This window comes from Pygocentrus nattereri, chromosome 5, assembly GCF_015220715.1.
Source record: "Pygocentrus nattereri isolate fPygNat1 chromosome 5, fPygNat1.pri, whole genome shotgun sequence".
Lineage (NCBI taxonomy): Eukaryota > Metazoa > Chordata > Actinopteri > Characiformes > Serrasalmidae > Pygocentrus > Pygocentrus nattereri.
In genome coordinates, this window is record NC_051215.1 from 45,526,896 (window position 1) to 45,553,680 (window position 26,785).

The 26,785-nt window shown below is 40.2% G+C and overlaps 2 protein-coding genes across 8 annotated transcripts in view; one reads left to right on the forward strand and one right to left on the reverse strand.

The window, feature by feature from the left end:
• The first annotated feature begins 808 nt into the window (after window positions 1-808).
• On the forward strand, window positions 809-14,963 carry nfkb2 (nuclear factor of kappa light polypeptide gene enhancer in B-cells 2 (p49/p100)). Of its 4 annotated transcripts, none has more exons than XM_037538544.1 (26): window positions 809-1,000; window positions 1,612-1,677; window positions 4,120-4,162; window positions 4,640-4,715; window positions 4,847-4,887; window positions 5,620-5,718; window positions 6,098-6,249; window positions 6,737-6,849; window positions 7,345-7,503; window positions 7,606-7,710; window positions 7,927-8,015; window positions 8,190-8,328; window positions 8,554-8,706; window positions 9,213-9,371; window positions 9,473-9,625; window positions 10,132-10,290; window positions 10,408-10,549; window positions 10,796-10,910; window positions 11,034-11,241; window positions 11,815-11,984; window positions 12,177-12,279; window positions 12,619-12,845; window positions 12,953-13,034; window positions 13,151-13,314; window positions 13,490-13,601; window positions 14,360-14,963. In XM_037538544.1, exons 2-26 carry the CDS (start codon window positions 1,661-1,663, stop codon window positions 14,422-14,424), a joined length of 3,045 nt encoding a protein of 1,014 aa, XP_037394441.1. In that variant the 5' UTR covers window positions 809-1,000; window positions 1,612-1,660; the 3' UTR covers window positions 14,425-14,963. The 4 variants fall into 4 exon arrangements, with proteins under 4 accessions (XP_037394441.1, XP_037394442.1, XP_037394445.1 ...); XM_037538545.1 differs by having other exon boundaries at window positions 1,616-1,677; XM_037538547.1 differs by lacking the exons at window positions 809-1,000; window positions 1,612-1,677 and adding an exon at window positions 3,736-3,908.
• Window positions 14,964-15,033: 70 nt separating this feature from the next.
• psda (pleckstrin and Sec7 domain containing a) overlaps window positions 15,034-26,785 on the reverse strand; it is a 62,736-nt gene continuing 50,984 nt past the window's right edge. For all 4 annotated transcript variants that reach the window (XM_037538542.1, XM_037538540.1, XM_037538541.1 and 1 more), the window contains 6 exons: window positions 24,664-24,854; window positions 23,954-24,024; window positions 23,309-23,466; window positions 20,936-21,080; window positions 20,363-20,506; window positions 15,034-17,208 (listed from right to left, as the gene is read on the reverse strand). In XM_037538542.1, coding sequence (XP_037394439.1) covers window positions 16,966-17,208; window positions 20,363-20,506; window positions 20,936-21,080; window positions 23,309-23,466; window positions 23,954-24,024; window positions 24,664-24,854 — 952 coding nt within the window. In that variant the 3' untranslated portion in view covers window positions 15,034-16,965. The remainder of the gene's footprint in view (window positions 17,209-20,362; window positions 20,507-20,935; window positions 21,081-23,308; window positions 23,467-23,953; window positions 24,025-24,663; window positions 24,855-26,785) is intronic.

Genomic DNA, 26,785 nt, shown 5'->3' on the forward strand with positions numbered 1-26,785 from the left:
AGTTATTACACTAAAGTTCACTTAATTGGGACGTTTGTGGAAGAAACAAAGAATATGCATAAAAACCTTATATAACACGAAGATAGCATATATGAGTATGCATTCCATGTGTGCATTTCTATTATATTGTTAACTACATGTTACCCCTTTGTTTGTATATGTTGATAAATGGCTGAAATATTTGTCCGTATGTGACAAAAACAAGTTAGATTATAAGGGAAATCCATGTATGATAATAGATGGCATGCATTTACAACCAATGTATTGCCATATATCAGATTTCTATATGGGAAACTTCAGTTCCTCTGCTGATAGGTGCTAGTTGTACTACATTCCATTGCAGTTCTGTAGGGAATACTTGTGGAGTTTTTAGACTTGATCGAACCCACATGATACCCACATTATAAAGCCAACATTTCACTAAAGAGGCATCACTTTTTTTTGAGAGTGCTTTTAGGCTCTTGTGCTCACCTCTAATGCTCTTACAGTGATATGAGCCTACATGGGATGAGGTAACAAGCTCTAAACGTCATCTGAACAACAGCATTTCTAAATCCCGGACTCATTCTTACCTAATTCTCAGAGTATATTAGAATAGTGTTGATCTGGGGTCAGTTTGTCTGTTGTGCCATGACACTAGATAAAATAACACATCTGATGAGAACAGATCTGAGCTCGATGCTCTAACGCAGCTACTTCAACCCATAAAAGTAAAACTCTGACGCACGTTTAGACCCAGAAGCACATCGAGATCCAGGCGCCTCTCCAGCCAATCAGCAGCGTGCTGCGACTCAGGTGACTGCGGAATTCCCCCAGAGTGCGGGGCTTTCCAGCGCCTATGGCTGCATCTAAGGCAGACGCAGAGACGGTCAGAATGAACGACGAAATTCAGCTTTTATAGTCTGTATTTTTTATCAGTTGTGCCTATCATTCATTTTTGGACCTTTCTGCTCGCTTTCTGTCCGGGTGGCTGAGATCTCGGCCTGTAACTGTCTCACAGGTAAGAGCAGCAGCTTTACTGCACAGAGTCGAGGATGGTCACGATTATTTATCTGTCGAGCATGTAGGTTAGTTAGGTTGGTCAGTTAGCCTGTGTGTGGTCAGTTTTAGCTCTTTTCTGAAGTGCAGCGTTATTTAGAGGGGCCTTAGAATTCAGTGCGAACGACTGAACTCGAACTTGCGAATTGAATTGAAACAGCAGGTCACAAAGTGAGTCTTATCATTTGAAAACACTTAAGTTTTCAGCACTAACGGATTCATAAAAAACACAAAGTACCACTGAAAAGTGCCAATAGCTGCTACTCAGCTCAGGTTAGATGCTGCTCATCTGCATTCTCAAAGCACACCTTGATGTCTCAGAGCTGACGTGGAGATGTTGTGAAGTAGCGTTTTTGGGCTTTCTGGCTCTCGCCTGCAGAGTAAGTAGTGTGATGTTTTCAGGCAACCCGTGGGGAGCTGTCGGTAGGTGAAGGCTGGAATTTCCCGTAGAAAATCTTCTGCACTTCTTGGAGTTAACGCACTGTGTGTTTTGCTCTTACTTGTGGGGCTGAGGGGGAATCACATCCACAGGAAGAAGCATGAGTGGCTTCTTAACGTTTCCTTTTATTTCAGCCAGCTTGGACTGCACAGGCTCATTTCGGATGACCGTGCGGCTTGCAGGATGGCCGGAGCTTTGAGGTAGGCTATGGTGCTCGTTACATCTGACATAAACTTTTCAGAAACTTTACCTGTAAGCAGAAAGTTTTATAGAGTACCAACACAAGGGGTTCTGTGGCTTGAAACTATTGTAGGGGATTTTAAAAGAAATATATACCGCAGGTTTTTCATCATAGAGAAGGGCCCTTTTCCTATTTGCCCTCCAAATGGCTTTTCAAATTGTCTTGGTTATGTAACCACTGCCTTTACCAAGGAACTCTTGAAGAACCAACTCTTGAAGTTTTGAAGTGTAATGTATGGATTGTGTCATGATCATAGTTACCTTTGTACCTTTAGAGAAAATCGGTTCTGTTGTTTTTTTTTCTTTTCTGCTCACATCTATCAGACCTGCAGCAGACCTGTTAGGTGTTACAGAAAGCTACCTGAGTATGAATTTCTTGTGATTATTCGCCTAAAACTCGCTGTAATTGACCACCTGGAGGGCTTTATTTGTGAATATATGAATCTGCGTTCGTGCCCTGGCATCTGTTTGAAAAGGAGGTTCATGCTCTTCTTTGGTTCAGCGTTGTTTGACAGCTTCAGGTGCGTAAATTCAGGTCAAGAAAGTGTAACTTCAGAGAAGTGGAACAGGATGTGATGGTGATCTAGATGGAAAAATAAACACTCATTGTCACTCAGACGTTGGCCTGCTTTTATCAGATATACAGGCAAGGTGGTGATGATTTGTTGGTTTAGGTGGGCATTTCATTCAGCTGTCTGCATGCGTGCAGAGAATAAATTCACATAAAAAACAATTTAAATCATTAATATATAAAAATGAATTCATGTATAAAACATTAAGAACGTAATCAGTGATGCATAGACATTCATAGGGTAAATCACCTGTAGTGTCTGGAGGTAGGACGGCGTTATTTAGCGCTGAACTCATCCTGAATGTAGAGACTTCCCCATTCTTGTCCGTGGCAGCTGAGAATAAACTTTATGCAATCCCACCTTCCTGTGGCGTATCATCAGCTCGGTGTACTCGGTGTACTGAACCCCAAAGGACATAAGGCTATAGCTACTGCAGCACTGTGTTTTGGGAAACCTTGAGCGAATTCAGATAGTGATATTTCAAATCAATGACAAACATTACAAGAATCGTTTGAGTCATGGTGTCCATTAAAAGCAACAAAAAAATGATTCGGGGATTTGGGGTTGAGTAAGTGAGTAAGTAAGCCGCCAAAATTTGGGGGACAATCCCCTCGGCTTTTCTTGTGTATTCTGTACTCTACACGAAGTTGCGTATTGACAGATCTGAGTCGTACATTGACTAATACAGCGACAGAGACTGTCTTTCATTCAGAGAGCGATTCATTTGAATAAATTCCACCTGAGTGAAAATTTTTTACAATACTTCCTGTTGAAGTGTAAGTCATCAGAAGAAGTTTTATTGCCATTGCCAATGAACAGGATTCACAGACTAGGAATTTGCTTCGCCATGAAGGTGCAACATAAAAACAAGTAGTAATAGGCATGCAAAATTAAGTCCACATAAATAAATACTCTAAGCAAATATAAAATATAGATAGAATGAATAAAAATAAAAATACAAAAGGCATGTGCAACAGTACTATATACAACAGTGCAGGTGGAGTAGTGCAATTCAAGTAAAGTGACCAGGGCAGGGTTATAAAGAGGTAAGTGACGTGATTATATATTGTTCTTGAGTCCAATGGCAGAGGGGAAGAAACTGTTCCTGTGGCGGGAGGTTCTGGTCCGAATGGACCGAAGCCTCCTGCCCGAGGGGAGTGGATCAAATAGTCCGTGTGCGGGGTGAGGAGGGTCTGCTATAACATGATTACTGCTATAGGTTTGCTGCAGGCTTTGCATGAACTGTAGCCAAAAATCCCTTCAGGAATTTTCGGGAAATTAAATCCGCGGCTACGGATGTTGCGGGAATGTAAAACGCAGCGTCTGGAAAGTTGGGTTGAGTAGTGTTATGGCTCTCTGTGTAACTTACTGCTTCTGACATCAGAGGCAGCAGAGAGCTGGTATTCTTGGGGCTTTCCTCGCTGTTTGTTCACTGCCCTACTTCCTGGAAGTAACGAAAGCGAGCGAGAGCCAGAGAGAGGGAGAGAGAGAGAGACAGAGAGAAAGAAAAAGAACCTTACCACCACAACCGCATATCCTTGTTCTGCCTTTTGAAAGTGAAACTAACCTCGTTCAAGTCCTTTGTGAACCTGAAAACTTCTCTCCATTTTGTTTGTCAGGTACACTGTGGGGCTCTTTTTGTGTCATAGTGTAGAATAGTAAGATGGGGAAAGGCAGCAGGAATTTTAGGCTGGTCTAAGTGTTGCTAGGGCTCACTCAGTGTTTTCTGATTCACTGCGATGACTGTATCAGCCTCATGATCTCAAGGGGTTTTCAGACTCTCAGTCTAGTATCTGTTTAACCGTCAAATCTTCTTCTCTCACATTGCAGCATGGACGAGACGCAGTACCCCATGAAAATTTTCGACAGTGAGGTAAGACGTTTTATTTAGAAGCTGCCTTTGTGTTTAGCTAAGATGACTTCCTGTGGCGTCTTCTGAAGCATCTAAGCCAGAACGTTGCTCAGAATGTGACAAACTGGATTTCAGATCTGACCTTTACAGCTGTTAAGACCTAAACTGCGTGTTCGTTGCGTAGACTGATCTTTGCATCACATAAACAAGAGCCCATGTACTGATGGTTGTTAATCATGTGCAGTGAAAGGAAGTTGGACAAAAAGCCTCAAGGCAGCTTGCACAAGTTGAGAACATTTTGTTTGTTGTTTAAGCTGGTGCTGTTAGACTTCAGAGATTTTAATGGTCAAGCTTTTATGCTTCGTGGCTCTCCGTTTGCTTTAGTCTAGGTGACAGTGGTCTGCAGTTTATGAAGAATGAGCTATATCACAGTTAGTCAGTGTTCATGCTGAAGAAACAAAATCAAGTGTTGATCTAAATTCAACTACTCTCTTACAGTTTATGATGGACATCTCCTATCAACCCTTAATGCCGTCTTTTGAGATTAAGAGTGAGCCCTATGTTCCAGAAACAGGTGAGTTTACCTCATTAGTGTCTGCTGTGTGAGTGTGTGAGCATTATGCCATGCTGTAATTCTTTAGCAGTGCATTGAGTCAGTCTGATGGCCTGAACTGTCAGTGATGACACACTCTCTCTTGATTTCAGTTCATGGACCTTACTTGCAAATAATCGAGGAGCCTAAACAAGTAAGTATGGAGAGATTGGTTTTCTTGGAGGAGAATCTTTAAAAATATATGCATATTTAAATGAGCAATGATGTAGATCTAGTTTATTTTTCTAGAATGAAACATTTTACATCAAACAACTCTGTGTAACTTTGTTCCATCTGAACCGTTTAATAATATCGAATTTTTGGAAAAAAGATGGAATTCCCCTTTAATGTTAACAGGTCGGGTCTGCAGGGACTGTAATGGCCAAATTGATCTGGAGCAAAGAGTTTACCACGCCTGATGTCTTTGCTTTGCTGTTAAGACCTTAAATGATCAGTCTATTTTTGTATTTAAGTATTTAAACTCATCATCATCTACACTTAACATTTCTGTTGGCCGAACAGGAATAACTAATCTGGGACCTGTGTGACTAAGCTCTTGCAGCAAACCATGTGACTGATCAACAGTCTTACAGTATTTGTCTTGTGATATAATACAAGGATCCATAAGGGCATACGTTTGGGGAAATTCCAGTGCTTTCTTTGTATGAGTCCTGGGCATCACCTTTAACCCCTAAATACTTTCCTTGCTCACAGTTACATACGGCTAGACATTAATATCATGGTGGTTACTGAATAAGTCATAATGAATAATGAATAAATTGGGATTAATGACTGAATAGTACGCCTATACTTTAAGTGGTTAATCATAAAATGTGGGCATCACTATAATGCTAACTACATGTGCATGCATGTTCTGTGTTGTCAGAGAGGCTTTCGTTTTCGTTATGAGTGTGAAGGACCTTCTCATGGTGGTCTACCAGGAGCCTCCAGTGAAAGGAACAGGAGGACATATCCAACTGTTAAGGTCCGTTTGCACAGCGCTCAATAGCATCAGAAACAGTAGTGCTTCGGCATGAGCTGCCAGACTGAAATATTTAGGTAAAAGCTTACTTTGAGTTAGAGCTGTGACTGGCTAGGTACAGTATTGTTAGTTGAAGGAGAATACTTGTTACCTGTCGGGCCTCACTTGAGCTCCCAGGCAATTTTTTATAAGGTAAAAAAAAAATTATTTATGAAACATCAGCAATAATTATGAGTCAGTAATAGCTTGAATAGTATTCTTAATAAAATTGACCATACTCTCTTATAGTAAACTCTGTCAGCCAGCCAGCAGCCTACTTTCAATAAAGACAATTAACTGTGTGTTGTGAAGAAATGCTGAGGTGGCCTGTCTCCATCTTCAGGTGTGTAACTATGTGGGTCACGCTCGTGTGGAGGTGCAGCTCGTAACGCACATTGACCCCCCTCGTGTACATGCACACAGTCTCGTGGGAAAACAGTGCAATGAGAATGGAACGTGCAGTATTGATGTCGGCCCTAACGACCTCACAGCCCAGTGAGTCAACACTTCCACAGAAAAGTCAAAACTAATCACACATTACATTACAGAGAAAGAATGATGTAGTGACATTTCTAGTGTAAAAAAGTCTTGTTTGGTTCAAAATAATTCTTACCTCATTTCATGAAGCCAGCCAGAACAGCTGCCAAGAAGTGTACATTAGCAAATTGGAAACCTTAATATTTACCTTCAAGAATAAATGGTCAAATGAGCCTGTGCCTTATAGAACTCCAGAGAAAATTCTGCATAGTGTAAAGGGGAAGCATATAAATATAGGGGGATTTTATAGCTTTTTTTACCCTACGTTAAATTAGAATAACTTAGAATAAGCCATGTTTTTACCTTTTTCCGTGTTTATTTGCAAATAATATGTAGTTTTAACTGAGGAAATTTGTAATTTGAAGGTTTGTGAGGTGATGAAATAGTTTTATAAATAAAGCATTAAAAATGTCCTCATGATTTTTGTGTTTTTGTGTAATTGCAGGTTCAGCAATTTGGGGATCCTTCATGTGACTAAAAGAGGAGTTGTTGATGTTTTGACAAGAAGATTGCGTGAAGAGAAAAGGAGACTGAAAGAGCCTGGATATCATTTTTCTGGTGAGATGGGGGTTCTTTGTAGGTGCAGGGTCTGCTCATGGTCAAGCGTGAGCACTCAGCCGTGTCTCTTCCACTTTCAAAATCATTGGCTGAAACTCAGACGGCTCCCTACTCCCTGCTTAGTGCACCCGAACAGTGCGTAATATTTCTAAGAGATTTCTTATTTGGAATTTAGCTATGTGTGCACAAACCCCATACAGGACAAATGGTGGACTATTTGGGTTTAGAAGAAAATTGGAGGAAACCGTTTGAAATTCAGCCTTTCTTTCTTTATCTCCCTTATCTCCCTCTTTATTTTCTTATTATGTAATGTAATGTTTTTTAGCGACTGTTAAAAGAATATTACTGCGTGTTGGTGTGTGTATACTTGAGTGGATGTCTATATTTTTACTTTACTCTATAATGCATAGGATGTAGCATCTGTCTTATCAAGTCATTTCTGACCAAAGACAAATTTACATTTAATGAAACTTAACTGAATCTTAAATCATGCAGATACGGAGGAGCAGGCTATCCTGCGAGAAGCAAAAGACTTGGGCAAAAACATGGACCTTAATATTGTGAGGCTAAAGTTCACCGCTTACCTTCAGGACAGCAACGGAGGATTCACCAGAGCTTTGAAACCAGTGGTCTCCAACCCCATCTATGACAGCAGTATGTTTCTGTGTTCTTTAGCTTATTCATAGACTGTCATAGAAACTGATTACGCTGTTGGACACAGCCCACTGAAGTAATACTGAAACACTTTATTTCTAGAATCTCCCAACGCGTCCAATCTAAAGATCTCGCGCATGGACAAAACCTGCGGCACAGTGATGGGAGGAGACGAGATCTTCTTGCTATGTGACAAAGTTCAAAAAGGTAATACTATAAAGACGCAATTAGCATGAAGGGCAACTAAAAGGGGGTATCGACTTTCTGTTCAAAAATGACAAAAACAATGGGGAGAACTCTTTCGCTCACCATGTGGTATAAAAAAAAAAGTATAAAAATTAATCTCTGTGGCAAACCTCTCGAAATGAAGGCCCTTTATGATATGGTTGTGAACAGAAGGTTAAAAGTAAATTCTGTTTCCAGATGATATTGATATTCGTTTCTATGAGGAGGAGGAAGAAGGAGGCTGGGAAGCGTTTGGGGATTTCTCTCCCACCGATGTTCATAAACAGGTGAGTAAGTAGGAACTTTTAATGGAGTTAATTAGTACTAAAAAGCCAAACCCAGTTGTGACCTAGATGTACTTTTTGGTATTTTTTAACGTCATGTTGGAAAGTACAGAGGATTATCTAGTCTAGTACGTGAACCTGAGAACTGACACAATATTGGTCTCCGCCCTCTTCCAGTATGCCATCGTTTTTAAGACACCTCCATACCACAAAACGGAGATTGAGCGTCCGGTCACAGTGTTTCTGCAGCTCAAGAGGAAGAAGGGTGGCGACTGCAGTGAACCCAAACAGTTCACCTACATCCCACAGATTCTAGGTCAGTCACAGTGCTCCAGAGAACGGCAGAAGTTACGAGTTGCTGTTCCATCTAACACTTTCAATACTGTTTTATGGCATGTAACTGTAAGGCATGCCATTACGTAGCATTCTTAAGTCATTTGATCCACTTAACAGTTTCTTTTCCCTTTTCTGTTTCTCTTTTCTTTTAACTCTCCATACGGAGCATGTGGAGTTGATCGTGTTTTGCTGGTTTTCTCTTCAGATAAAGAGGAAGTTCAGAGGAAGAGAATGAAACCCCTTCCCCATCCTTACGACCACTGGCGGGGTCCGCAGGGAGGAGCTGGGGGTTTGGGGAGAGGTACAGGGGGCTTTGGAGGTCCTGGAGCAGGAGCAGGTGGAGGAGGAATGGGAGGAGGTAAGGGACCTCATTTGGGTTTTCAATACTTCATTTCTATACATAAATGGCTTGAACTATGCTTATTGTACACAATGGTTGGTAACCACTGTTTCCACATTGATTGATTGATTTTTTTTTTTTTTTTTTTTTTTGGCTTATTTTATATTTTAGGTAGATTAAACATCCATTTATACACATTTTGATCACCATTTTTGGAATATAAGCCATTTTGGATATTCATTTTAATGCAACTCTTCATGCTTTATGCTCTTCTTCGTACTGTTTTTCACTTTCCTGGTCATTTTAGAATCAACTTTATCATTCTGGACATTTTTATAGCCTCCTAGTTTCCTACTAGTAAAAGCTGTTGTTGTGTTTTAAAATGTAAAATAGTTTTACAAATTGATCTGTACCCAGTTCATTCTGTATTATTGATAACATTGATTCCACTGAACGACCATGTAGCTTTGTTCAATTATGCTGTTCAAAAGTTCATTAGACTGAACTAGTTCATTTTCCTGCAGGTTTCCTGTTTAATAATCAATTAGATGGGACAGGTTACTATACTGGAGGCTGTGGAGGCTTTGGAGGAGGGGCACAGATGTCAGGATCTTCTCCACAATCATCAAAAGCTCAGGAGCAGCCCGCTGGCTCACCCGAGCAGCAGCGACTTCTTCAGATTGGTAAGGAACAACAACTGGGTTTGGGCCCAGAGAAGTCCCTTGACTGTAGTGCATGTACGGAGCATGTGGAGTTGATCGTGTTTTGCTGGTTTTCTCTTCAGATAAAGAGGAAGTTCAGAGGAAGAGAATGAAACCCCTTCCCCATCCTTACGACCACTGGCGGGGTCTGCAGGGAGGAGCTGGGGGTTTGGGGAGAGGTACAGGGGGCTTTGGAGGTCCTGGAGCAGGAGCAGGTGGAGGAGGAATGGGAGGAGGTAAGGGACCTCATTTGGGTTTTCAATACTTCATTTCTATACATAAATGGCTTGAACTATGCTTATTGTACACAATGGTTGGTAACCACTGTTTCCACATTGATTGATTGTTTTTTTTTTTTTTTTTTTTTTTTGGCTTATTTTATATTTTAGGTAGATTAAACATCCATTTATACACATTTTGATCACCATTTTTGGAATATAAGCCATTTTGGATATTCATTTTAATGCAACTCTTCATGCTTTATGCTCTTCTTCGTACTGTTTTTCACTTTCCTGGTCATTTTAGAATCAACTTTATCATTCTGGACATTTTTATAGCCTCCTAGTTTCCTACTAGTAAAAGCTGTTGTTGTGTTTTAAAATGTAAAATAGTTTTACAAATTGATCTGTACCCAGTTCATTCTGTATTATTGATAACATTGATTCCACTGAACGACCATGTAGCTTTGTTCAATTATGCTGTTCAAAAGTTCATTAGACTGAACTAGTTCATTTTCCTGCAGGTTTCCTGTTTAATAATCAATTAGATGGGACAGGTTACTATACTGGAGGCTGTGGAGGCTTTGGAGGAGGGGCACAGATGTCAGGATCTTCTCCACAATCATCAAAAGCTCAGGAGCAGCCCGCTGGCTCACCCGAGCAGCAGCGACTTCTTCAGATTGGTAAGGAACAACAACTGGGTTTGGGCCCAGAGAAGTCCCTTGACTGTAGTGGTGAGAAAGCTCCACAGTGCATAATCCAGTTGCACTTGCTAACATACACTGCCTACTCCTGTTCAGCCACAGTCCTGCAAAACCGAACCACTGTAGCAGCCAAGCACAGCGCCAGGGTCCTGCTGGAGTACTGCAGTACAGGGGATGTGCGTCTCCTTCTTGCCATGCAGAGACAGCTGTGCGGAGTGCAGGACGAGAATGGAGACACGTGAGTCTCTTGATTAGCTTCTAAATTATTCTCACAGACTGTAGTGAATTTGTAGTGACCCAAGCGCTCAGTTACCTGAAAATAAAACCGTTTTAAAAGTTATAATTAACTGCACATTCTGTTTTCTTTTATATGCCACTCTGTCTGTTTCTTTAATCCGTTTCTTAACCTCGCCACAGGAAACAGGAACGAGTGACTGATCGAGCCATGATTAATCTCCTTGTTTTTGTTGATGCTGTTTTGTAGGCCCTTACATTTGGCCATTATCCACCAGCAGCCAGCGGTGGCCCTTCAGCTCATCCAGACTATCGTGAACACCCCTCAAAGCAAAGTCATCAACAAGTTGAACAAGCTCAGCCAGGTAGGCAGCACGTCTAACCGCATCATGCACATTAGTTAATGGGCAGATTTAAAAACAAAAAGTCTTTTCTGTTTACTTCATAATTATCTAAATATTTCCAAATGCCAACTCTCTTCTGTCCAGGCTCCACTGCATTTGGCTGTTATCACAAAGCAGCCGAAGTTGGTGGAAGTCTTGTTGAAAGTGGGGGCAGACCCAAGTTTGCTGGACAGAGATGGGCGTACAGCTGTGCACCTGGCTGCTTATACCGGAGATGACAGTATATTGAGAGTGCTCCTGGGCCTGCTGGGAGAACGCCACGCCCATCTAATCAATACCGCAGACTTCTTGGGTGAGCTTACTTGCTTCTGTAGATTGAGATCTATAGATTTGTACTACTTTACAAAAAGAATAGGAATGGTTTAAAATGAATTGTTTGTTTTAAGTAGGTGATAAACATCTTAAAAATCGTTATTAATAATCATTAATTGTGAAAATGAATGCCGACCAATGGAGAAGGCAAAGTAAGATATATATATATATATATATATATATATATATATATATATATATATATATATATATATATATATATATATATATATATATATAACCAGCAATATCTGAAGTTTCACTGGATAGACAGTTGTGGGCTCACTGTTTGGCAAGCAAGAGATCATTTTTGCCTTTTTTCTGCATGTGTTATAAGCGCTTATTAATTTTGAAAGCGTTTATGATCTGATTAATAACCATTAATGAACAAATTTGAAACATTCACCCTATATAAAGGTAGTCTTATTGTAGAGTGCTATCAAAAGATTTGTATTGTAAACCTATAAAGGGGTTAAATACTTTTTCACAAGGCACTGGATGTTATCTATAATTAAGGCATCCATTAAAATCCCTCTCTTTCTCTTTCTGCCAGGCCTGTATCCTCTGCATCTGGCTATAAGAAAGGGAGGAGAGCGGTGTTCGCGTGTTCTGGTTGAGGCTGGGGCTAAAATCAACATGCCTGAGCAGAAGAGCGGCTGCACAGCGCTGCACCTCGCCGTGAAGGACAACCTCTTCAAAGTGGCCTGCACTCTCATCACTGAGGTAAGAGGCTCACACCAGCCTCTACAGTAGCTCACAGCTATGTCACTGAAATAATTTCAGTTCAGTTCAGTTAAACATGTCCTTAATATACATGTATAAAAACCCCCAAACATTTGACTGACAGTTCATGTATCATTCAGCATGGAGCAGCTGCAGCTTTAGCCTGGTTGCCTAACCCTCTTTCTCTTGCAGCTAAAGGCAGATGTTAATGCGTGCACGTTTGGAGGGAACAGTCCACTCCACCTGGCAGCCAGTCTGGGTTCTCCACCTCTCTGCTCCATGCTCATAGCAGCAGGTAAAAGGAGATGCCTTCCTTTCATGTCCTCCTTAATAGGGAGTTTATTAGAACTTCATAGCCAAAGAGTTTACAGATAAGACGGTTACTGGTTTTCATGGTGTGCTGCAGTAAAAAAACAATAATCATACCCTTTAAAAGTCGAATAATTCTGATTACAGTAAATGATTACTGTCTTTGAAAAAGTCAAAGTGGAAGTAAATATCCTATTTATTTAAACTGTAGTTGATTTTTATTTTGTGGTCATTGATGTTGGACATTTTTTATACCATCCCATCCCTGAAGCTGTGGAGTTTGTGTAGTATTTGACGGCATCCCAAATCACTGTTCTCTCCTCAGGTGCCGATAAACGCCTGGAGAACGACGAGCCTCTCTTCTGCTCCTCATCCTCCTCTGATGAAGAAGAGCTGGGTGAAAGGAGAGACAATGAAGAAAAAGGGCCAATCCAGAAAGATATGATTGAGCAAGTACAAGAAATGACGATATCGTCTGAGAGATGCAGAGTTAACCCACGCAAGAGACCAGCAGCTGGACACACCCCCTTCGACCTGGCTAACTGCCAAAAGGTTAGACACCTCACTGAAAACTCTGTATACTGGGTGCAGTACATAGTAGTTATACTGTGTACAGTGTGAGTGTGATTGTAATGAAACCGATCTGCTCTCCTGTACAGGTTAAAGATCTGTTGGACGGCAGAATGAGTCCAAAGCCTAGTCATCATTTAACCAAGAAGACAAAAAAGAGCACTGAAGATGGTACGCAAGGTTTCCACCAGCCTCTTAAAGATCATCTTTGACCTTATTTCTGTTGATAGTATTCTTAACTGATCAGTTGTTTAATCCAAGCCTCTTATGTCCACTTCTGTGCGCAGTGGGCCAGTCTCTGGATGATGAGATGGTCAGCAAACTGTGTGGGATCCTCACTCAAAGCCAAGTGCCCTGGAGAGATCTGGCAGAGAAACTGGGCATGCTCACGTTGGCAGATTTGTACCAAAGGAGCTCCTCCCCCTGTCAGAAACTTCTAGAAAACTACAAGGTGAGAGATTCTGGCTGATGTGTGCTCTCTGCTTAAATTTAAATGTATTATATATGTGAATGTATTATGTATTATAGAGAATAAATGTTTTAGGAACCCTTTTTTGCTGATTGCTTTTTCAGTGTGAGTTGTGTGTGACTGTTTCTTACCTTTCTCTGTATGTGTATGACTCCAGATCAGTGGTGGTCCATTGGAGGGGCTGGTGGATGCACTGCAGTCTCTTGGATTGAGTGAAGGGGTCCAACTGCTTAGAGCAAGCCAACCCAGAGAGGATAAACAGAGCACAGGTATGCAGTTCTGTTACCATTAACAATTGATGTGTTTTGTTTTGGGTTTTGACATCACAGCTCCAAGTATAGGAACTTACGTACTAGATAAATCATCAGCTGTGTCTGAAAGTATTAAGCTAACAGTATGCTGTTTGACCTAGTTATAGAAAGGTTCCTTATTTTGACATTTTAGATGTTTTCCATGTTTTAGAATAACAGTGAAGACATCAAAGTATATTTTGTGTGTGTGTATATATATATATATATATATATAATGTGTGTGGAATTATGGTGAGATCAAAAATGAGTTTCAGAATCTATAGAATATTCAATAGAAAGTAGCCCATCCTTTGTCTTGATGCAGATATTGAGATGTTTCCTGTAGAGAGTGTGTTAACATATGTGTATGTTTATAAATGATATAAATAATTTAAATAAACTTTTGACTGCTATTGTATTGGCTGCCCAGTATAAACAAAATACTAGAATTCTGAATGTATTGAGTGGATATGCTCAAAATATAGTAAGAATGTGGTGTTGAATCATTGTCACGTGGTAACATTGATTAAACAGTAATTTAGTGAAGGAAGGGACTGTGATGAGTGAAGCACTCAGTAAAAACATAGTATGGGCTCATTTAATTACAGCCTTATTCGTATTACAAAGGTCAGTACTGCTATAAAGAATAACAGACAAAATCTTGTTCAGCCCTAGTCACCTCTGGATATATGATATATAAGCTTCTGCAAGACTGACTGTGTTATCTTTTCTCTTAGACGCAACAGTGGACAGCGGCTTCGGTAGTCAGGAGGCAGAGAGTCCCGCTATAGCCAACCACTGATCAGCATGATTTCAAGCCTTCAACTGCTTCTGGTTGATGTTTTGAAGTGCCAGCATAGGGCATTTGTCTTCCTCGGCTGATGTCACAGTGCCCATTTGGTGACCTGTCTTTGCTCACAGGCTTTTTATGCTGTGAGAGACCCAATAAGTCGAAATGAGGACATTGTTAGGAAAGGTGCTCTCACTGCTCTCTCTAATGCATTCTCAAAGTGTGAGAGGAAACATTAGCACTCATTTCTGTGCTGGAAATCGCCAGATAAACTGGTTTTTGTCTGTCAGTTTCTGGAAAAGTCTTGAGGGGAGATGCTGATGTATCTGTGCGAGTCTGAAATTGTGTCGATTGCAGAATAAGATTTTGTTTGTTTATGGATTGCCAATGTTTTGAATTAGTACATTACTAATACTGTGTATTTATGAGATGTCAGCTATTCGCCTGTGCAATAAATCTGTGCTTTTTGTTTGCGTTTTTGATATTGACATTGTACATCTATGTGTTTGCTGTTATTGCTGTCAAAAGATTAAATATATTTTGAAAAATAACATTTACCTTTTGTTTGATATTTTGGGAGACTCTCAGACTAACTTTTCCAGATACTTGACATGCACCAGCTGTCATTTTAACATTTTATTGTATATCTATGCCATTGAAACATACAAACAATAGGGCATTTTTTTCTTACAGAGCAAATTCAACATAATATCCACAGTATGTACAACTAAAAGCAACACAGCTAACAAAAAGTAACAGTATTGTAATGTGTATATATATATATAACCCTGTAAAAACAGTACGTAAAATTTGTCGTCAATAAGTTTTAATCATAAACAAATACTCAACAAGAGACATGAATTATAAATGTCCAAAATATATAAATAACTCACCTCATTCAATAAAATCTACACAAGTATTACCCAAAGTGCAATAGGGCATTGCAAGATTGAAGTGCTAGTGATGGGATTTAGGCTCTACATAGTTTTAAATGTGAAGTAATGATTTACATACATCCGAACTGCATGTATGCATTTACTCCGTAAACGTTCATTCATAAGATGGCAGTGCTAACAGTCAGGTTAGATCTTTATGACTCATATGTGCATTGCAATGCTAGTTAATGGATTTTACAATATATTGGATTCTTAGCTTTAGTGTCTGATTTCATGAGGTTATGAAAGTTGTGCAACTTCATACCATTGAGAAACACTTCACAGAACTTCAGTCACATTTTAATGTCTACCCATCAACTGGTGGTATTATTCCTGTCAGTCTGAAATAAATAGATCATCTCCAAATGCAGCTGAGGTAATATAGGTTGTCTTTCTAAACTGATTTGCCTCTATTGCCCCCTCGGGTGGCAGAAATGTGGCATTGCTGCAGTACTTGGAACACAGATGCCTGAGAAGAAAATGGCTTTGCCACGATTAGAGGGTCTTTTTTTTTCCATGTCTTACATCCCCTAATCTGAAACATCCTTACGTCCCTTAATTCATACATCCTTATTCACCAATGCAGCATACACCTGTACACAAACTGAACATGGACACTAAAGCAATACAGTTCACCTGGCTCTTTTACCTGCACTCCATTGGCTGGTGTACTCTCCTGCTGAGCTGTGATTTCAATGCACCTTCCTTTTGAATTCGCAACGTCAGCTCAAAGCCAACCTTACCATACAGTTTTTTTATGGTGAAAACAAACCAACATACAAAACATGTACAATACATATAATGGGAATTGTAATGCAAGGACCCAATGAGGGAATTGATTGTCTTTACATCACAAGCATGCTCTGAAACAAGAGTTCAAAGGCTTTCAAGGACTATAAACTTTCATTTTCCTACAACTTCCAAAGACGTGTTTGAGTAAGAAGACGAAAGGAGAAAACAGGAATGGTTCGTTTCTTTGAAAAACTAGAAATCAAAGGAAGGGAATTATCCATTCAGATGTGCAGAAGATAAAAGAGAGCACAAATATAATCCAGCTGACCAAAATGCGAAAACATTTCGCACTGAACACTGATCAATCTGATCCTCGTCTCCAGCTCCAAGACTGAGATTAGTGGTAATAAATACAGCGCTAATAGCATCGAAATGTGTTTTGTCGCAGTCTTGTACTTGGCTTACACAGGCGTCTTGTTTGATTAAACAAAATGCCACAAATATGCACAAAAAAGGTGTAAGCAGTCAGTGCCAAGTGTACAGCATATATGTTGGACTGAGAGAGGGTGAAGCGGACCTAAAGAGAGGAATGCAAATGCAAAGAAGCATCTCATCTGCCCTCTGAAGGTTTAGGGCTGTAGTCACTGAGCAGGAAAATCTGCGTTTGACAGGAGAAAGAGAACTGATCATATTAAACTCCTCCAGCAGCAACCACGTCCTCCAGCACTGGCCGAGCCCCATCAAGGGGGGGCTGACTGGACAAGGTGCAGCATAATGATGCAAACCGCTAAGGTTTCCTCATCTCTGTGCTCGACGCTGACCTCAGCCCCTCAGTCTGGACCTGATCTACCCTAAAGCAGGTGACGAAGCGTCCTGTGTGTTGGGTTCACTGTTTGACAGCTTGTTTGTAGCTGAGTCTCTGGCCTTCACTGCGCTTGCTCTTCTTTCCACTGCTGCTGCTGCCGCCGCTGCTGCTCGCATGGCTGCTGTCCTGGGGCAACGTGGGGCTGGAGTGGGCTCTCTGCAGACCCCCGTCTGCAAACAGGCGAGACTCGAATGCGGCCAGGTCTGACTCTCCTGTGCGGATCTTGGCTCTCAGTAGCATGGCGTATGTCCCATAGCGCGTTTTCTGTTAGACAGACAGATTTGTTAAAAGCTATTTGATTTCAATACACTGTGTAAAAAAGGCTCTTATATTATATAGAACCATGTTTAAGTGTTTTTTGCATGGTTAAATGGTTCTTCTCTGTAATGGAGAATCTGTTGTAGCTGGTTCTTTAAAGAACTGCCCAAAAATTGTTTCAAATTAGCACCAAAAAGGACTCTACTGTTGATACAAGTTAACAAATGTTTTTTTGGTACTATACAGAACCTCTTGGACAGCATAAGTCAAAAGAACTGCAAAAGCACCAATACTGATCAGTGATTTACGAGCACTTTAGTGGCTGCACAGACCAGGTGATTAGTTGTATAAGGTAGCCATCTAGTGGTGCAGGTCAGTTACACCTCTGATAGACAAGCATAGCAGTAAAAGTGGTGGCTTAGTGTAAAGACTACTAAAGGTGGGAATCTCTATTTTGTGTCAGCATACCAAGGTACGAAAAATGATTCTCGATGCACCTAAATGTTTTATTTCTATAGCCTATGTTATGATTTTTTTTACAGTATTTATCACTAACAAGTAGTACTATCTTAGTTGACTGAATGTAGCTAAAACACCTTTGTTAAGTCTGTGGGCCTATTTGACCACCTAATACGTTAAATAAAATAACATTTTAAAAAATGAAAAAAAAAACTTTATTTAACAAAGAAAAAACAATGACTGAACTTGAGAACCTCTGCTAGAGAGCACACTAAAACAGTAATTCATGGGATATTCCAGTCATTCTATCTGCGTTTTACTCTTTTTGTTATATTATAATTAAAAATAATATTATAATTGTACACACATGCATATACAGCAGTGTTTCATACAGAATTAAACCTAAAGGAAAGCTTTTTACCCAAATAACAGCGATATACTACTGATAGCTTTCAGTAGTGCTTGAATGAGGCTTTCAATTTATGAATTCAAGTTATGGTAGCACCAAGCTAACACTGCTGCACCTTGACTTATGCAGAGTGGTAAAATATTGTAAGCTCATAACAGATATTAAGGTAAAATACACTTACTGGCCACTTTATTAGGTACCTTGCTAGTAAAAGGTTGGACCCCCTTTTGCCTTCAGAACTGCCTTAATTCTTCATGGCAGACTTTCAACAAGGTGTTGGAAACGTTCCTCAGAGATTCTGGTTGGTTATTTGAGTTACTGTTGCCTTTCTATCATCTGGAACCAGGCTGCCCATTCTCCTCTGACCTCTCACATCATTGTCGCCCACACAACTGACCGCTCACTGGATATTTTCTCTTTTTCGGACCGTTCTCTGTAAACCCTAGAGATGGTTGTGTGTGAAAATCCCAGTAGATCAGCAGTTTCTGAAATACTCAGACCAGCCCGTCTGGCACCAACAACCACGCCACGTTCAAAGTCCCTTAAATCCCCTTTCTTCCCCGTTCTGATGCTCGGCCTGCACTTCAGCAAGTTGTCTTGACCACCTCTACATGCCTAAATGCATTGAGCTGCAGCCATGTGATTGGCTGATTAGCTATTTGTGTTAACAAGCAACTGATAAACCTAATAAAGTGGCCGGTGAGTGCATTTCTTACTTTGTATGTAGCAGTTTTGCTTAACATAAGGCTGCATTATGCTATTTTGGGGACCTCTCTGATGGAAATGTGTAACTGCAAACTGCATGCAATGCATGTACGAACATTTTGAACGGGTTTACAGCATCATAAACAATGGCTGTTATTATATGGTAGTAAATATTGGTAGCTACAAATCTCTGATAGTTACCTCATCTTACCATCGTTTGACTCTACTTCATATATTGTGGTTCTCAGAGCAGTATGCTGAAGTGTATAGTTAAAATAATTAATGTGGTCATAATTTAACAATACAATAACAAAATAATAGTGTTATTAAATGTTTAACCATAGAGTGCCACTCTGAAAACATGCAAACGATTTATCCTGTTTTCCATCATGTCATGTGGATGTTTGGATGTTTTGTTGTTTGTACTATTTCTACTCCGTCCTGAACATTGTTAAAATCTTCAGTTATGCTGCAGTAATCATCAATGTTGCAGTAATCCACAAAGTGCGAACAAACGAATAAACAAAAAATACTGTAATAAACTGAAGCAGAGCTTTATTTAAGTGCTTTTAAATGTTTTTCTAATGTAGAAAGCCAATGTTAGCTGCTTTCTTCAGCTAAATGCACAAGAGTAATGTTAAGGTTTTGAGCAGAGGTCACTTGCCTTGAGATATGATGATTACTGAATGCGGCGCCAGATCATAACTGATTGGTAGCTGCCCTGACGGTAAATTTTCACTGTAAAACCATTCACACAATGTAGCATATATATTTCTGTGGTGAGTACTTCACTGATAGCTCACTGGCCATGCTTCACAGGTCTGGCCACTCCTTGACTACATCCCTGGTTTTGTAACGTTGGTTGTGCTTCGGACCCCTTCCCCAGGTAGATGAATGACATTTGCAAGCACGTTCAAATAGTGCTCATAGACAACTCAGTCACAACTTGGTAAAGGACCAATCTTCTGAGGATGTGAGTGAATTATGTCTTCATCAGTATAATGCCAATTTTGCAGCTGAGACCTAAACATTTTTTTGTCTGTGTGAAATTTATTCCCATCAAATCTGACCTTGCTGACTTTTAAATAACTATTCATTATTTCAGGCTTTAGAGGATGACTCACAGCAGCACATACACATCATATATTAGTGTTTTTTCCCCCCCTGACTCAGTAGTGCTACTTCTTTCAATCTCAAGATAAAAAAATCTCACATAGTGCAGCTTTATCTCAGAATATTACTAGATAATTAGTAATATAAGCCTGTGAGCAATTTGCCAGTGTGGTTGCTACAAAGAGATATACTTATGAAGATTAATGTTTACTATGGTTTTAGACCTTGTATTTCATAAACATAAAATCGCATATGTTCATTCAACAGTAGAGGAAATACAGGATCTATATAAAAATTATAGCATGTCGGAATCTCTGAAGATAGAATTGTGAAAAAACTGCTGAATTTATTGTAAATTAATATTTGTTATTCAATCAATAGTGGTTCAACACCAAAGAAACCACAGAAAAATGACTGTGGCTTTGGAAAAATGACTCTCAGAGAAGTCGTGGTTTCAGACATTAGAGACCTCACCTCAAAATCCAGGTACTCCTCTCTCTGCTTGCCCTCGTCCTGATCCTTCCCTTTAGTCTTCCGCTCTTGAGGAACAGAGCGCAGCTCCTGCAGCTCAGAGGACACAGCTCTGAAGCGCGCCTCATGAGCCTGCAGCTGCTCCTCCTGAACACAAAGAACAAAACAAGACCAAATGCTGCTCAGACACAGCCGGTGTTGAATGAGGTTCATGAATAGGGACTTAGTATAGTGGGGTAGGATCAGCTGGGTGGAGATCTACTGGGTGGTTAGATGTTGACAGGGTAAGGCGTTTGGGTATTTGTTGGGCAGGTGGTTGAAGGCACTAAGTTAATGGACCCAAATTTGGTCCTGGAGTGTCCCTGCCCAGCACACTCAAGTGTTTTCCTTGGTCTGGTTTGATGCAGGAAGGGCTCAACTGAGTAGTTAGATCAGGAGTGTTAGAGCAGGAAAACACACTAAAGTCTGCAGTGAAGAGATTCTCCAGGGCCAGGATTAGGAACTACCGGACGAAGTTAACGAGCATCAGTGGGAGCTGATATGTACCTGGATGAGGGAGAGGGGGCTGTTGGGTACCTGGGAGAGCTTGGTGCTGGAGCCTGGCAGGAGAGGCCTGCTGAACCTCTTCTGGGAGCCGATGGCTGCTGGGAAGGGAGGGGCGGAGAACATGGCTGCCACCGTGTTGATGCGGGTGATCCATGACTGCATCTGCTCCGCATTACTGAAAAAGAAAAAGCAAGAGCTCAGACTGAGCATGAAATCAAAGACTGCACTGAACAACACAGCTAAGGATTCTTCATTTAACTACTCCCGAGGATGTGCATAACCCATTTGCCATCCTAGGTCCCACTGATAGACAGCTTATGCTGCATGGTTGTGTTTTAGTAACTCTTAAATGCTGATCTCAAGTTGCTTGTGACTTGTGACTTCATCCCCCCACCCACCCCGCTTTCCTACCAAGTGACAGAAACTCAAAATTTAGGAAATTCTATTTTAATTGATTAATTTGTCTGTTTGTTTGCATTTTATCCAATTTTCCCAGTTTTGTAGTAGCCAATTTCCACCTGATAATTAACTATCCTCATCACAGGCTTCCTGATGCAGACACACACTTCAGTCACCTCATCTTTTCAAACTGTTGCTTATGCAACATTATTGGACAACTCAACATGCTTGGAGGAGAACGCAAACTGCCTACTCTGTTACTTTAGTCAGCAGACGGCCACACTGGCGAGCATCATGCTGAAATATTTGCCCTGCTAAATCTGCCCCAGTCAACTGCAAGTGCTGTTTTTGAGAAATGGAAGCATTTGGGAGCAACATCACGAAGCGGTTGACCACAAAAAAGAGTGGGGCCACCAAATGCTAAAACGTGTAGCATGTTAACTTCACCTGTCTTTTCTTGCATCACTCATTACCCAATTCCAAACTGCCTCTTGAAACAACATCATCACAAGAACTGTGCATCAAGAGCTTTATGAAGTGAGTTTTACTGGCCGTGCAGCTGCACACAAGCTTCAGTTCACTAAACACAGCGCCAATAAGTTCACTAAATCCAGGGCTGGATTGGCAAAAAGCACACCGCCACTGAGCTCTGGAAGAGTGGGAATGTGTTCTCTGCAGAGTTGAAGCATGCTTCACTGTCTGGCAGTCTGATAGACAATTCCTGGTTTGGCAGATGTCAGAAAAATACTACCTATCAGAATACATAGTGCCAACAGTAAAGTTTGGTGGAAGAGGGATAATGGTCTGGGGTTGTTCAGGGTTAGGGCCCCTTAGTTCCAGTGAAATTAAATGTTAATCTACATCATACAAAGACAATTCAGACTATTATGTGCTTCCAACTTTGTGGCAACAGTTTGGAGAAGACCCTTTCCTGTTCCAGCATGATTGATCTCCTGTGCACAAAGTGAGGTGTAAAACAACGTGGTTTGATGGGTTTGGTGTGGAGGAACGGCAGTGAGTGTGTATTTCTGCATGCACATTAATATGTCTCTCAGCATGACTCTGAGCAAGTGTTTCAGTAGATTAATCTAGGCCACACTGCGAGGATCTGTCCTCCAGAGAGCCACATGATCAAACTACCACCTGAATGGAGACCTGTGACAAGGGCACTACCAGCCATGCACTTTATCAACAAGTCAGGACTGAGCCAGGGCAATGTGTGCGCATAAGCTTGTTTTTGTACATTTTCAGGACAAGATGCCCTGAAAAAAACTACAATGTTACTAAGATTAAAGTTAGGTTTAAGGTTGAGTCCCCATGTCCTGACATTGCAGAAAAACAAGTAAGTGTGTGTGCGTAAGTGTGGATGAAAGTGTGTGTATTCTGGATATAGGTCTTTCTGATGACCCAGCAACTTGAGCTAACAATATCTTGCTCATAATCATGTTCAGAAATAATGCCCTTTGTTCTACTGCCCTATCTTCTCTCCCAGATGTTGTATAACCTTAAACCGGTGTCAGAGAAATCTGAAGCATTTAACTGCATCACACTAGGGTATATGCAAAGGATGATGCCCTCTTTGAATCATCCCTTTACTGGTTACAGGGGCACCATAAGGGGGTGGAAAATTAGGAAGACCTTTATGCATGTGGTGTTATTTTAGGCATTTAGAGCTGCTGAATTAAATAATAATTATGATTTTAAATACAGTGCTGACAGCAAAGCACCTTAGATTCTGCCACCCCTCCAGTGTAAACGTTCAGTGGTTTAATCTGGTCAAAGAGTTCTTATTTCTTATTAGTTAGGTCTAGAAGAAAATATAAAGCTGGGTTGAAAACTTTTTTCAGATTCCACTGAAGGAAATGAGGTGAGCCAACAAATAAAGTTTTCACAAGGCCCAAAATTCCTACCAGCACCCTTAACTGGAAATCATATTTGTGCAGGACAAAAATGACAAAATATCAGATTCACTGAATGGACTGATGGAAGGAAAGGTAGACTTACGGGGCCTGAAAGAGGAAGACCCTCCAGTCGGCAGTGCGCAGGTAAAAAACATTAGGTCTCTTGCTGTAGTCTGCTGCTCTCATAGCCAGCGAGTGGTGGATGGACACAGCGTTCTTCAAATCCTCATCAGACAACTGCTTATCTGCTCGATATTCACCCTGCAGGCGGACAGGAGGGACACTTTGCTCAGGGGAGGGCAGGGTCATGCCTGTGTAGTAATCGAGTGCAGGCCATGGACAGGTATAAAGGTATAAAGCATCAAGACTCTTCTCTGTACTGGCACCCAGGCGGTTGAATTAACTCCCACTGGCTGTCCAAACAGCTGAGTCTCTCATGGCATTCAAACGCAGACCGGAGACTCATCTCCTTATACAGCACTTAACTGAGCACTGAGTTAAGCATTCATTGTAATGTATTGTACTGCACTTATTGAAATGTATTGTATTGCACTGTGTTGTGTTTAACTCCTTACTTCCTTTTTCTCTAGGTATCAACATGGATTTTTGTTTCTAGCAGTATCTGAGCTCAGGACGGGCTTTCTTTGTAACTAGCAAAGATACTTTCTTTAGATAGACAAAGCACTTTTTGTAAGTCGCTCTGGATAAGAGCGTCTGCTACATGCTGTAAATGTAAATGTAAACGTACCTTCTGCAGGTAGAGGACCAGTCCTTTCAGGATGGCATAAAATGACTTCCACCCTCTCTTACCTCGAGGGGCTGTAAGAAAGAAAATGTGATTAATGTGATTAAACTAAAATTAAATAAGTATAACAATAAATCATAATACCATTGATCTAAAAGTGGAAATTTAACAGCATCAATCTGGGAAAAGCGGAATCAATAATCATTTATTTTAATGATATTCAATAAAATATCTCAGTTGGTATCTGGAGTTGTTTTTTATAGCTTTTTTTTCTACTGTGAGGCTGTAGCCTGAAGTAATTCGGTAGAATGGTCCATTTATCAATACATTATCAAAACAAACACAATAGATTTAAGATGAAGTACCCAATACTAATGAAAAGCCAATCTAAAGAAAAATGTTTTAGCTTCTTAAGGATCTTTTTAGGATTATCCTAAAACTTTGTCTTTTATTCTGTCCAGCATTCTGAAACAAATAAATATGCTAAACCATTAAAAGCTTTAAAAACCAGCAAATGAATCTTAAAAACAATTCAAGATGTCATGATGAACTGAATCCTTTCCTAAAGAATTATTACTGAATTGAAGGTCAGAGGTTCATAATTTACATTACTTTAGAATAATGAATGCACATTAACGCATGATTGAAAGTGGTGCATGGCCTGGTGTCAGATCTGTGATGGTCTGAGAAATGACAGGAGGAGTAAAACATACTTTTCTTGCCGTCAGGGTCGGCGTGAACTTTGCGAACGAGGAAGCCGTTCTTATAGACCTGAGCGCTGGACTGCTGAGCCAGACTCACTAGAGGGTTTCCTCCACTGCTGATCCGCTTCATAGTGTGAGACGCGGAGTCCGTCCTGCTGTCGGCCAGCTCTGAGAAAGACTTACGCAGCTCCTCTTCATCACTGTGAAAAAACATGCACATATAAACACATACAACACAACTGTCATCACCTTCAGGACCTACTGTAGTCCTGATGATAGAACACAAATACAGCACGTCTCTCTTCTTTCACACTGCACCTGTCACAGGGATGTTCTCTAGAATCACACACCCAATTCCTGAATATGTTCTAAATGTTGGGAACTCGTATGTCAAATCAAATACACACATCAAACAGCAAACAGCAAATTCCTGTGAAAGAGTCATTAAGAATGTTTAAAGTCACAAGCAGGAATTTGTTTTAGTTGTATCAAATTCATTGTTTTAAATACGTACAGTTTCTACATAAGGCTGTTCAATCACATCAAAAGCCATACAAGCTGCTTGTGTTCGCTGCTTGTGAACAATGCAAATTTAAGCAAACCACTCTGAGCTTGCACATCTTGTATAACATGTTCTTTAAATCAAAATTTAAAGACTTAATCAAAGATTCAAAACCTTTGGAGGCCTCCATCTGCCTTTAATGTTTTACAGAGCTCTCTGCGACGGCTACACTGGTCACCCTGATGCTTGTAGCTGTAGCTTTAATCAAAGACCCCGTATATTTATTATTATGTCACAACAGTAAAAGCACAGATTTGCCACTTGAAACATTTTTTATTATTTTATTATTAATAATTTATCAATTATGAAATTTTCTTTTTTGTTTTCTACTTTGTACTTTTGTAATTTGTACTATTAGATCTTCAATTGCCCATACGGTAAAGAAATATATGAAAAGTCTGTTTATCCACACACACACACACACACACACACACACACACATATTTTATATATATATATATATATATATATATATATATATATATATATATATATATATATATATATATGTATGTGTGTAAAGTTTATGAAAATGGCCAAAAATGTATTTTTTGTTTCATATACCAATTTAAAATATGTTTTGGAATAAAACAATATATTTGAAATGTATTTCAAACCTAAAATAAACTAAAATATATTGTTTAATTCCAAAATTTATTCCAAATACTAAAGTATATTAAGTAAAGATAAAAAAAATGTTGTCCACTTTATATATTCATGTTCATATTCATATTCATATTCATCATATTCATAACAGAAGCGGGGGGCTCCACCACTGGATTGGACTGGATCATCCAGGTAGAGGTTCTCTCTCTCTCTCTCTCTCTCTCTCTCTCTCTCTCTCTCTCTCGCTCTCTCTCTCTCTCTCTCTCTCTCTCTCTCTCTCTCTCTCTCTTTCTCTCTCTCTCTCTCTCTCTCTCTCTCGCTCGCTCTCTCTCTCTCTCTCTCTCTCTCTCTCTCTCTCTCTCTCTCTCTCTCTCGCTCTCGCTCTCTCTCTCTCTCTCTCAGTCTCTCTTTCCTCTCAGTGCTACACAGAAACATCTCTGCCCTTTTGAAAGCTCTCTCTCTCAGCATGGATCTCCCCTGTAAGCTGAAATGTTTTTCTCTCTGAGTCTTTGGCACAGCGCCCAGCTCAAACTCCTCCAGCCGGCAGCGTGCTGGCAGTTCACTAACAGCCAGACACCCCAACTTTAATGAGGTCAAATGCCCCAATACAGTCCTCTGGACAACATTTACATGTGGCATTTCACAGGCCACAAGCCTAGACATTTAAATATATTTGTCTGTTTGTACAGAGAAACAACTCTAGCAAGAATAAAAGCCTCATTTACTCATTTACTTACATATACATTTACAAAATACATATACATGTAAACATGGTTATAATTTTAGTTCATTTTAATTTAATATAACCATCATGCTTGTTGTATTTAGCCTGTGAAAGTGTTGTAGTAATTCTTGAAATTCATCAGTTTTGGTTGGACATTCTTGAAATACCCAACAGAAGGTCATCCAATCCAATGATATTGAGGTACATAAAACCGCAGGTTAGGACTTCAGGAGCTGAAC

Excerpts from the sequence above, each read along its gene's own strand:
- nfkb2 (XM_037538544.1), top strand. Across the intron at positions 7,504-7,605 it reads CAACCCCATCTATGACAGCA|AATCTCCCAACGCGTCCAAT; the intron begins GTATGTTTCTGT and ends CTTTATTTCTAG. Across the intron at positions 10,291-10,407 it reads GCAGCGACTTCTTCAGATTG|CCACAGTCCTGCAAAACCGA; the intron begins GTAAGGAACAAC and ends ACTCCTGTTCAG.